This window comes from Sorex araneus, chromosome X, assembly GCF_027595985.1.
Source record: "Sorex araneus isolate mSorAra2 chromosome X, mSorAra2.pri, whole genome shotgun sequence".
Taxonomy (NCBI): Eukaryota; Metazoa; Chordata; class Mammalia; order Eulipotyphla; family Soricidae; genus Sorex; species Sorex araneus.
This window is the reverse complement of record NC_073313.1, coordinates 242,721,235-242,733,814: the sequence shown is the minus strand read 5'-3', so window position 1 is coordinate 242,733,814 and position 12,580 is coordinate 242,721,235. Positions and strand designations below refer to the sequence as shown.

The following is a 12,580-nucleotide window of genomic DNA, read 5'->3' as shown; positions in this document are numbered from 1 at the left end:
CTCTGCTATCTAATTGTTTTGCAGAAGTTTATTTGACTGAATAACACCTTGTGTTGCAAAGGTGTTTCTTGCTCTCCTATTCTCTCAAATTTCAGGAAAAAAAACTTCTATAATGAGGCTGGCAGCTTTTATATACATTTGTGACACTGAAGTCAGTACTTAAAGGAAATATTCAGTGGGCAAATGCCTTTGTAGGACAGGCTGTGCAAATTTTCCTGACTATATGATACAACTAAAGTCAGTCCCTAACAACACTGTAGAGTAAAAGAAATTACACATTTGGGTGGCAATTTCTATATATTTTAGGTCTTGGAAAAACTCAGAGGGTAAGAAATTAGCATAAATGGGGCAGGAGCGATAGCACAGCGGGTAGGGTGTTTGCCTTGCACTCAGCCGACCCGGGTTCGATTCCCAGCATCCCATATAGTCCCCTGAGCACCGTCAGGAATAATTCCTGAGTGCAAAGCCAGGAGTAATCTCTGCGCATCTCCAGGTGTGACCCAAAAAGCCAAAAAAAAAAAAAAGAAATTAGCATAAAGAAGAAAGAACAAAATGACAAGAATAACTAATAGAAGAATGACATGAAACAAGAAGGTTATGTCCAAGATCGGCAATTATATTAAGGGGGCATTCCTGCACAAAAGTCATTTGGAAAATTATAGTTGTGGCCATTTACCAATACAAACACAGTTTTCTGATTTTACAATGTTTGTTATTTGCAGGTGGGAGAAGGCTGGCGAAGTGAGTAGGGAGCTTTGGGAAAAAGCTGGCAAGCAAGGACTGCTGGGTGTCAATATCGCAGAGAAGTATGGTGGTATCGGCGGGGACCTGTACTCGGCAGCTGTTGTTTGGGAGGAACAGTAAGTACAGATACATTGGAAATTAAACCTTGTTTTGTAAGTACACAGCTTGCCTCTCTGAGACGATTGTAAAAATATTTTCTAATCATTTTCTAAGATCAGAACATTGAAGCAGGAGCTATTGAACAGTAATGAGAGAGCTACATTTCTAATAAAATCATCTCTGGTCACTTTCCACTATCCAAATATATTTCAAAGCGAACTGCTGTTGAGTGGAATATTTTCATTAATATGCTAAATGTTCAATGTATATTACAAAATACTGATTTAAGTTGATAAATGGCCCAGGATTTTAACCAACAACTTATAAAAAGTGAAAATCAATATTTTAAATTAAAGAAGTTTATCATTGTTATCAACCAAATGTAAATCAAATTAACTTGCAGGAGTCAATATGAGTAGAAGTTAGTCAAAAGAAAAAAGTTGCAGAAATACCCAGATAATCTTGGTGGTATGATAAGTTAGAATTATAAATACTTTGGAAATTAAAAATTTGATACATATAAAAATATTTTATTTTTTGTCTGTGAAGCCACTTTGAGTAACTTATATGGAATCATTTTATAAGAGAAAGTGTTAGCTCTATATAGAAATTATTTTTATGTTAAACCATAATTCCTTATATTTGAAAACAAAGTGTTCAGCAGGAGGAAAAGAATAAGCAAATAATAGGGTCTAAGTAATTTCTAATATTTTGTAGCTGTTTAAAGTTATGATTATGGTAACTGCATAGAAAAGAGGATTTTTTTAGTATAACATAATAAAAGAAATCAGTTAAGTAGTAATTAAGTATTAGTTAAGTACAAAATTAATACCATGATCGCTACTAACTACATTAGAATATATTCTTACAGCAAAGATAATTTGCCGAAGTGAAAATAGTGCTGTATTAGGGTAACGTAGAAGTTGGTGAGGTAGGTGTATTGTAGGTATCAATATATATAATGTCTTATTTTAAAATTCATTAAATGAGTGTACGTCAGCTGTTTAGAACACTTTTACTATATTAGAGTCAAAATTAAACTATTTGTAAAAATGAGAAAAAGCAATATGAAGAACTTCATAGGTTTGGGGGACATAGTCTATTACCATATAATGTGATAAGACCTTTTTTAAGTATGTTTTTTTTTAATTAAGAAACAAAGAAACTAAAGATACAAAGTACTTAGTGTTTAATTTTTTTCTTCTTTTTACTTTCTAAGAGCATATTCGAATTGTACAGGCCCAGGTTTCAGTCTTCACTCAGATATTGTCATGCCCTATATTGCAAACTATGGATCGGAAGAACAAATTAAGCGCTTCATCCCTGAAATGACTGCCGGGAAATGTATTGGTGCCATAGCAATGACAGAGCCTGGAGCTGGAAGGTAAGTTAAAAACTTTTTCAGTTTGCAATTCTTAGATGCAATGTTCTAATAATCCTTTCTTATACATGGTTTATACAAAACTCTGAACGATGTGGTAGGATGAATACAACAATAAACACAGGTTGTTATTCAGGTTACTCTAAAATAATATAGGAAAATAAGGCTTTATCATATACAAATTACAATAAAGTAGATTATGATATATATCATGCTCTAAATACTAATGTTCTGCAAATTAAATAAAATTGTAGGATATTATTTGAGCTTGGAACATGTTGCATTTTGTATGTGTTATGACACACACATGGAAATGTCTAGCAGGCTGTTAAAAATATGAATTTGAAATTCCCAAACAGATGAATTTTTATTTTTATTTAATTAATTAATTAATTTATTTATTTTGCTTTTTTGGGGGTCACACCCGGCGATGCACAGGGATTACTCCTGGCTCTGCACTCAGGAATTACCCCTGGTGATGCTCAGGGGACCATATGGGATGCTGGGAATCGAACCCGGGTCAGCCGCGTGCAAGGCAAATGCCCTATCCACCGTGCTATTGCTCTAGCCCCAGATGACATTTTAAAAGTCATTTATAATTAAGCAAGAATGGAAGCAATGGGCATGATAAGGTGGTTTATTCAGCCGTTTGGCAGTTAGTAATAGGTGGTTTCTGTGTTTCCTGCAGTGGTGAATAAGACAATCATGGTCACTGTGCTTGTTGAGAATAAACAAATATATTCATAATTGTAAATGATAAGAACCCATAGAAAGTAAGGTGCTGTGCTCGACTTTAACGTTCCATTTTTAGGCGGGTGTGGGATCAAACTTATATTTGAGTGCTAGGGGAGGCTTATTAAATAGCAGCTATATTTAGATTGTGTTTGACTTACAATAAGAAGAAACCAGTTATTTATGAATGGAGGAAGAGCCTCCACACGTCAAGCTTGATCCCCCAGGGATAAAGTTGGAAGGATGAAAGCAGACAGGGGAAATCCTTTGGTGTTATGTTTCCTTTGGAACCATGTGAAAAATGTATCAACAGAGACAGAAGGATTGAATTGGAGGAAAATATGGAGAAGTCCTTTTGTCAGGAGGGCAAAGTGAGTTGCAAAGGCAATAGGAGTAAGAAGTTAGTTTTTGTCAAAGATGTTGAGAATTGAGAGGAGGTCGTGGCGATCCACAATTTTTGTACTGTGGTTTCACTAGAGAGGAAGGGCAGCAATTACTTTGGAAGGGAGTAAGATGGATATTGATGGAACAGGCATCAGAACATACAGACTAGTCTTTTGTTCCATAGTTGTGTGATAAAAGGAAGTTAGGATACAGTAGTTTGGCAGACTAGCAGGGGAAAGGAAATGATTTATGTTTCAGAGCAGTGACATTTTGGCTAAGGGGAAACAGTGCAAAGAAGAACCTAAAGATATGACAGAAGCAGTAACTGAAAATACAGGACTTATTTCTGGAAAGATTAGGTCCTAATGTTTTTAATTTTCTTGTTTTTATTGCTGTCTATTTTGTTTGGTTTGGTTGTTTTGTGGGGCTACACATAACTGTGTTCAGGCCTTATTTCTTGCTCTGTGCCCAGGGACCACAACCTGCAGGGCTTGGGGGACCATATATGACTCTGGGATCAAACCCAGGTCATCTGCCTGCCTGTAAGTCAAACACCTTCACTCAGTTCTATTGCTCTGGCTCATTGCTGTTTATTTTTAAATGCCTTAGTATTCAACACTATCATATGGCCATATGTTAAGTTCTATTTACCTTTCTCAAATATTAATTTACAAATAGAAACCAACACTGTTAATTTTGCAAGACAAAACATTTTTTTAACCTGTTTGAAAGGAGAGTGTGACCTAAAGAGATTAGAGATTTTATCTCCATTTTTCCTTTTCCTTCTAAGATAATAACTGGTTAATTGCCCAATATTCTGATTGCTTCTATTAGCTCTGTTATTAGTATGTTCTTGTTTCAGCACATTGTATATGAGAACTCTCCCAGAAGCATAAAAGAAACATGACAGTTCTTGATGTATCCTAATCTAAGCATGAGATAAAGGCTTGTTTGACTTTAGTTGATTCCAATGTTTTTGTTCTTGTTATGGTCAGGTTCCTGTAAGTAAGAAGGAAACAAATTGGGAATGGAGAAAATGGGCAGTTTTTTGAAGGAGAGGATAGGAAAGACTAATGAAAGGATAATAAATCATTATTTTGAAAGACAAGCATAGTGGCTGTGGGTGGGCAAGAGGATGCAAGAATAGAGAAAAGCCACAGAAAATGGAGCGTAGTTGGATAGTGAGGACTTCATAGAGAAATAGAAGGGAAAAATAAAGATAAAGGATGCAGGAGGAAAAGTAAAGAAGTGGGACATGCTTTATTTCTTGTCATTCCAGAGAGGGCTTGAGCTCTGCCTCTGCATTCTCTGGTTTTAACAGAGGAAGGCTGAGTTTGCTGAAAAGAAACTAAGGTTTTACTGGATCTTCACTCTCCCCTTCCACATATATAGGGGACTCTATTATGTAGAGTTTTATTTTATTTGTGATACCTGAACATATTTAATGCTTTCACATTGATTTATTTGTCGATCACAATAGCCCCCAAGACTTAGAGACAACAGTGATCCCTGTGCTATGAGAAATCACTTGTATCACTTGTCACTTGTCATCTCGTTGATCTTCGATTTGCTCGAGCGGGTGCCAGTAATGTCTCCATCCGTCCCTGTCGAGTGCTAGTGTAGCCCAATGATATCTGCTCGCACCAGGAACAGGAAGAGCCTCAAACCATTCATTCAAGGTTTTGACGAAGAAGTCTGACCATCTCTTTGGTGGGCAGCCACGCAGTCTTTCAACATCCCGTGGAATCCAGTTGGTAACAGCTCTAGTCCAGCGGTTGTCTCTGAATCACATTACTTGTCTGGCCCATCTGATTTTTAACGCCAGTAACAACTATGGGCCTCAGTTGCCTGACATCTGCTATGAGTAATAAAGTACTTTAATCGATTCCTAGAGTAAACTGATCATTGCATTGGGTCTGGGGTGTTCTTATACCAATTATTTAATTATGGGAAAAATCTCTGAGCTTTAATGTCTCTATCATTGAAATAAAGAAAGTTGTAATAGGGTAATTATGAAGCTCAAAATTCTTGGTGATGCTAAGTGGTATGTTTTTAAAAGCATTTTAAATATTTTATACATACATTCAAAGGATTTTTATTCACAAACTAAACTGTCATTATTTTTGTTACCTTTCATGTATATATTTTTTCTTTTTGGGTCACACCATTGATGCTCAGGGGTTATTCCTAGCTCTGCACTCAGGAATCACTCTTGGCAGTGTTTGGGGGACCATATGGAATGCTAGGAATCGAACCCGGGTTGGCCACGTGCAAGGCAAATGCCCTACTCACTGTGTGATTGCTCCAGCCCTCACCTATACCTTTGATAGAAGAATTATATCAATAAACCATGATGATAGAATTTAGAAACTGATAGTTCATATTGACAAGATGAAATTTATGATGTTAGAATACAGTAGATATAGCTTTAAAAATGTTCCCTAAAATTTTTTTTTGGCGGGGGGGGGGAGCTGAAGCAAAAGCACAGTGAGTAGGCGTTTGCCTTACACGGGGCCAACCCTGGGTTCTGTTTATCCCCCTCTCTCAGAGAGCCTGGCAAGCTACCGAGAGTATCTCGCCCGCATGGCAGAGCCTGACAAGCTACCCGTGGCATATTCGATATGCCAAAAACAATAACAAGTCTCACAATGGAGATGTTATTGGTGCTCACTCAAGCAAATCGATGAACAACGGAATGACAGCGATACAGTGATACAGCTTTAAAAATGCTCCCTATCTTTTAATCTTTTTTAAATGCTTTCTATAAGTATCTAGCCTTTCGCTGAAAACCAAACTACAGTTGATTTACTTATTTTTGTATTTCAATTTCTCTTTCAAGTAGGTGGCATTTTTCATAATATGAGGTTTCCCTAAGTTTCTTCCGGGTTCGGTGGTTTTTCTAGTAATCACAGGATTCAATGTTAAACATATTGAGCTGTAATTTGTTATAGTGAAAGGATACAAAACAAAATTAGCAAAATCAAGCAAAGGAAAAGCCTTTTGGCTTAAAATCCACAGAAGACCAGGAATCATTTTCAAGAGTCCTCTTCCAACAGGTTCCCATAAGACTCGCTTAATTTTTATACTAAACAATATTATGTGCAAAATGCTATTTGCACACTAACTCCTCTGTCACTCAGTGCCCAGAAGCTGGAAGCCTTTGGCCAACTGAGAGTTGAAGTAAGCCATATTTTTTGTACTAATAGTTGAGCATAATGAGCCACTCATCAGTTCTGGGAATGATGAAAATCCTTCTGAAATCTAAATTCACAAATGCCAAGCAACATGTAATCTTTTAGTCAGGCCTTCCTACGGACAGCAAAATAAAGGCTCGTCACACTAACTCTTTTCTACACATTTGGCATTTTGTCCTGTTTTGGAGCCACACCCAGTGTTGCTCAGGTCTTACACCCGGTTCTGTGTTCAGGGATCACTCCTGGCAGTGCATTGTGGTCCATGTGGAGTGCTGGGGATCGAACCTTGGTTGGTTGTGTGTGAGGCAAGCGCTCTACCCACAGCACCATTGCTCCAGCCTCACATTTGGCATTTTTAATAACATAACTTACCAAATGTTTGACTATTGGTATTATGCGAAGCAGTATTTGCTGTTGAGGTGTATATAAACATTATTTTAATATACTGCATGTTTTCAAAAGGCTTAAGTTTGATAAACAGCGAGTGGGAGAGATCATGTCTTTAATAGCTGAGATTCTTGCTAAATGTTCTAAGTACATTGGTTTCTTATGAATTCAGAAACAAATTACAACAAAATTTGTGACAAAAAATAACAGAAATCAAAGTGAAGAGACAGTGAAGCTGGAAAGGCACTTGCCTTGCATGCAGCTGACCCAGGTTGGATCCCTTGCACCATATATCGTTCTTTTTGTTTGTTTTCAGGCCACATCTGTCATACTTAGAAGCTTAGTACTTAGGATCATTCTTGACTGTCCTCTTTGTAGTACTCAAAGGACCATGTGGGACAAGGGATTAACTTCAGGGATCCTTGGATGCAGATATAAAGCATGTGATCTAGCTTGTTGAGAAATATCCCTGATCGTGGAAAGTATTTCTTTTAAAATTTAAAAGTAATATTTTAAAATATATTTATATATTTATATATATATATATATTTGGGGTATCTTCTTAGAGAAATTTTCATTTGAGATGTAATCTTTAAAATAACCAAAATTTTTATCAAAATGGGAAGAAACCAAGGTTAATAAAGAGAGAAAGTCAAGGAGATGGCAGCATAGAATTTCAGAGATAATATAAGCTTTGAAAAAATAGTTATCTGACAGAGGAGATACCATGATTACAAAGGTTTTCCCAGAGCAGGGATTATCCATTTTACTCCGGATGTGCTAACCCCTACAATTTCCTCAAATATGGGAGACTCACTCTGTAATTTGTGGTAGTGGGGACTACTTTCCCACTCTCCCCTAAAAGAAATAGAGAGAGAGAGAAATAGAGAAAGAGAGAGAGAGCAAAAGAGAGAGGGGAAGGGAGGGAGGGAGGGAGGGAGGGAGGAAGGAAGGAAGGACTTATGTGAGTCTAACTTGGAGGAACTGAATGCTAGTTGGGTATTGTTATGCTCAATTAAATCTAGTTAATATATGTAATCATATCATCATATACAGCTACAAGTGGTTTGAATATATTAGACATGGTTTTTTGTGTATTTATGTGAATAATCCTATGATTAGCTCTAGATCATTTTTACAAGGGTATATAACAAGTTTGAATGATGACATTATATGCATGCTTGCATGACACTTGCATAATCTCATTTTTACCATTAAGTGAATTTTTTGAATTGCAGTGATTTGCAAGGAGTGAGAACAAATGCCAAAAAAGATGGAAGTGACTGGATTCTCAATGGAAGCAAGGTGTGTAAAGAGGACCTTCCATAAGCTTTTTTTGCTTCAGTCGTACTGTGGGTAACAGTATCTCAAAGACTATTGATTCTGTCTCATTTACAAAATCATATAGGAATTAAGTTTACTTAAGTGTTGTAATAAGTTTAGTTCTATGGGTAGAGTCAAAGGATTTGTTTTCTTTATACATTGTTTCCTTCCTCACATTCTCTATAGGTAACACTTGAACATAGGTGTGAGATGTTTCTTTATGGAGACTTATTTCACTTAGTGTGAATCTTCTCCAGTTATAGTCAAGTTGTGGCAGAAATTAAGATTTCATATTTTCTTCTAACAGAGTAGTATTTTACTGTATGTGTATATTGGCCACGTCTGTATCCACTCACCTGCCTTTGGACAATGGGTTGTTTCCAGAATTTGGCTTTATAAAAAGCAGTTCTGGGGCTGGAGAGATAGTAAAAAGGATAGAGTGCTTGCCTTGCACATTACCAACCTGGGTTCGATCTGTGGCATCCCATGTGATCCCCCAAGCACCAGCAGGTGTGATTCCTGGGCATGGAGCTAGGAGTAACCCCTGAACATCATTGGGTGTGACCTAAAAACTGAAAAAATGACACTGCAATGAACATAGTTATGTATCTTTTCAAATTAGAGTTTTTATGTTCTTTGGATAAGTACAAAAGAGTAAAATTGTAGTTCTTATGGACGCTTTATTTATCTATTTATTTATTTATTTGTTTGTTTGTTTGTTTGGGTTTTGCACCATATCTTGTGGTGTTCTGGGCTTCCACCTGGATCTGTGCTGAAGGATCACTCCTGGTGGTACTCCATGCACTATATGCAATGTCAGGTATTGAAGCTGGGTAGATCTCGTGTAAGGAAAATGCCTTAGCCACTTTTGTATCTCTCTGACTCCTGAAAACCTTATTAGTAAAGTGGACCAGTCATAGTGGAAATAATCAGGTTGAGTCAGGCCATTGCAGAAATGGTTTGAAGTCCATTAACATTTTCTGTAATTTTGTCCAAGAGGAACTGTGGGAGAACCTCATTTTTTTGATTAAACTCTTTTCTAAGCATTCGAAAGAACAGTGTTTTCCCTATGCACTGCTCCTCCCTGTCACTCCCTTGTTTATGCATATCTGTAGTCACTATGTCTCCAACAATACTGAATCAGAATATGCAGTACTAATTTCTGGATGCTCTGCAATTCGAAATAAACAAAAGGCACTCTTTAAGTAATTTAACTTAGGCATCTATACAAGTAGTCATTATTATCTTGGAAAAGCAGCAAATTAGAAGATCTAGACAGTTTTTAAACGAGTGAGTAATGTAATGGAATCATGTCATGAAAAAAAATCTGAGGCAGCCACATGGGGCAATACTAGGGAACTATTCCAGGCGGTGCTTGGGGAACCACATGGCGCCAGGAATCAAACCCAGGGTTCTCATATTCAAAGCAGATGCTCTGGCTCTTTTGAGTTTTCCCCCTGATCTCTGAGAAAATATTTTGATCACAACACGTTGAAATACAATTGCAGAATGTATTTTTCATTTACTCAGGAAACATTCTCAAAGGCTTCTTCTAGTCCAAATAGTATTCTAAAAATTGAAAATAGATCATGAGAAAAGGAAATGGTCCCTGCTTTTAAGGACTTCAGTAAGAGAGAGCTGCGGAGGGTCTCTGACTGTACTGACAATCGCAACCATGTCTTCATCACCACATTCATTTACTGTCGTGTGGATAATGTAATATCACTGGGTCATTTAACATTATTTGTATGTGTCGGCACTGCGGACTTTAGACCATAATCATATTAAGGGCATAAATTGTAGGTGATGACAGTGAGTGTTATGTCAATATACTTCTGTTTCAAAAGCAGATAGACAAAAACAGATTATTTGAATATAGTTTATCGCATTCTAAGGGGCCCTCAGTGGTAGAATACATGGCTTGCATGTGGAGGACGATGGCTCAATTCCTAGCACCATAAAAAAAAAAACTTCATCTATTCATTTATTAAATTCTGAGTTTTTAGTAAATCAGGGTGCTGTGGGAGTACTTAATCCAGCCTGGGAGTTCAGGAAGACTTTTTGGAAGAGGTGACATCTTCCCTTTGTCTAGCATAAGCAGAATTCATCCTAGTGTTGCTGAGAGGGGCCTCCCAAGAAAACAAAACAAGATTTCAAGAATCATAGGTATTTTGGAATCTGGAAGAAATTCCACAGAACTGATGTGAGGACTACAAATGAAAGAAAAGTAGTAGGAGAAGAAAGATGGCGGGACTATGAAGGTAATGATATGTTTTATATGCTCTCTGAAGAGTTCAGTAATTTATCTTGAAGCCTGTTAGGAGTTATTCAAAGATTTGTAACTGTGCATGTGATGTGATCAGGCTGCACCTTGCAAAGTTCTGCCAGACATTCTGATGGATAATAGAGCTGTAGAGAGATTATAGGAATTTAAGAAATGACAGATGCCTGAAATAAAGTAATGGCAATGCAATTCAAAGAAAAGAATACTCAGAAAATGCTGAAATTAGAAAGGACTAGAAGCCATATTGAATATGAAGGAGGATGATAAAATGATTTGTTGGCAATATTCGTTGATAGAGAGAAGATATGTTGAAATTCAGGATTAGTATCATTGGGCAATAATAGGAGTAGGAAAGAACATATTTTGCCTGTTAGTCACCAGGTAGAGGTATCCAGAAACCTGGAGGCATATGCATGTGTAATAAAGAAATTTAGCTTAGATAGATATTAATAGTCCTATGCATATACTCTCAAACTGTATTGATTTTCTAAATAAATGTCATCTGAAAAATCAAATGTCTCCTTTTAACTTTGTTAGTCATCCTCCCTTAATCATTATCTTCCTAATTTAGGCCATTTGGAAAGTATCTATACATTATGAAAGTCATGATGTCTATGAGATTATTCTGAGAGTAGAAATCTAGTGCCACGTAGAGCTGGTTTCTTTTTCTCACTTACAGTTTCTTTCTAAAATAGTTTATCAGTTATATAGATCATTTGTTTTGAGAAGGATATCATCTTTGTTAATTATTATTGTTTATATTTATATTGTTCATATTATTTTCCCCTCATGTTTATATTACGAACACGGGGGAAAACTGTACAGGCTTCTTTTTTGGTTTTGTTTTTGTTTGGGGGCCATTTCCAGTGGTGCTCAGGGGTAACTCCTAGCTCTGCACTCAAGAACAACTCCCGGCAGTGCTCAAGGGATGCACCGAGGTCTGCTGTATGCAAGGCTTCCTTTTCAGAACACCCGTCATGTCCTCCCTACTCTTCAGTAGTCCCCTGTGTGAGTGATGAACTGCTTACAGAGAGCCCTGGAAGACAGGTCCTTCTGGTTTAGCCCACTTCAGTGTACTTCTCTTCACGTAAGGACTTGCATGTGGACTTGAGTGATTGTGGAGCATCACAAAGTATTTGGAATGTTTCAGGTATTCATCACTAACGGCTGGCTAAGTGACGTTGTGATTGTGGTGGCGGTGACAAGTCGGGAAGCTCGCTCTCCTGCCCATGGTATTAGCCTTTTTCTGGTGGAAAATGGAATGAAAGGGTTTATCAAGGGACGAAAGCTCCATAAAATGGGACTAAAAGCCCAGGTGAGTCATACTATATAAATTATTTTAGGTAAGGTTGAAATTATTATGAATATTAAATTATGATTTAGAAATAGTTGAGTTTATTCAAGTATTGTAACTGAACTTCATAGAACACCATTGGGCTTTCCATGGCGAATTCCTAACCGTGTGCTTTCAGACACAGTAATGGAGGTATTCTGTCATGTATCTATCTTTTTTGTGTATTGTTTCTTTGTTGGGGGTCACACTCAGCTGGGATCAGTTCAAGGATCACTTCCTACTGGCTCTGTGCTCAGGGATCACTGAGCTCAGAGGACCATGTGGGATGATGCTGATCAAACAGGATCAGCCATGTGCAGGGCAAGCAAATGCCTTACCCTTGGGCTCTGAGCCCAAGGACTTTGTCTCTTTCTGGAAGTCAGCATTGCAAGTGAATCTCACTGCATTTTGAATATTTACTTTAGAAATGGAAAAATTAACTGAATGACAAAAGCCCCCGATAAGTTAATCGATAAAAATACATATAACAGCTCTATGATTTGATAATGTTTAGTGATATTTTGTTGACAAAAATGACAAACTTGATTATTTATTATGTGTTAAAATGCCTCAGTTTTTAGCACTTACAGCATTGACAGTATTGGAGCTAGAATTTTAGTATAATGCAGTGAGGAGTTCTGACGTCAGATGGATCTGTGTCTGAGTTTCTAGCTTACCGCTTAATAATTACTCATTAACTAGACTCTCAGTTTGTTGGT

The 12,580-nt window shown here is 37.1% G+C and overlaps 1 protein-coding gene across 1 annotated transcript in view; it reads left to right on the top strand.

Moving 5' to 3' along the window:
- ACADL (acyl-CoA dehydrogenase long chain) overlaps positions 1-12,580 on the top strand; it is a 46,312-nt gene that overhangs the window by 9,324 nt on the left and 24,408 nt on the right. The window contains exons 3-6 of the mRNA XM_055121842.1: positions 723-860; positions 2,063-2,227; positions 8,160-8,226; positions 11,679-11,843. Of these exons, the coding sequence (XP_054977817.1) occupies positions 723-860; positions 2,063-2,227; positions 8,160-8,226; positions 11,679-11,843 (535 nt within the window). The remainder of the gene's footprint in view (positions 1-722; positions 861-2,062; positions 2,228-8,159; positions 8,227-11,678; positions 11,844-12,580) is intronic.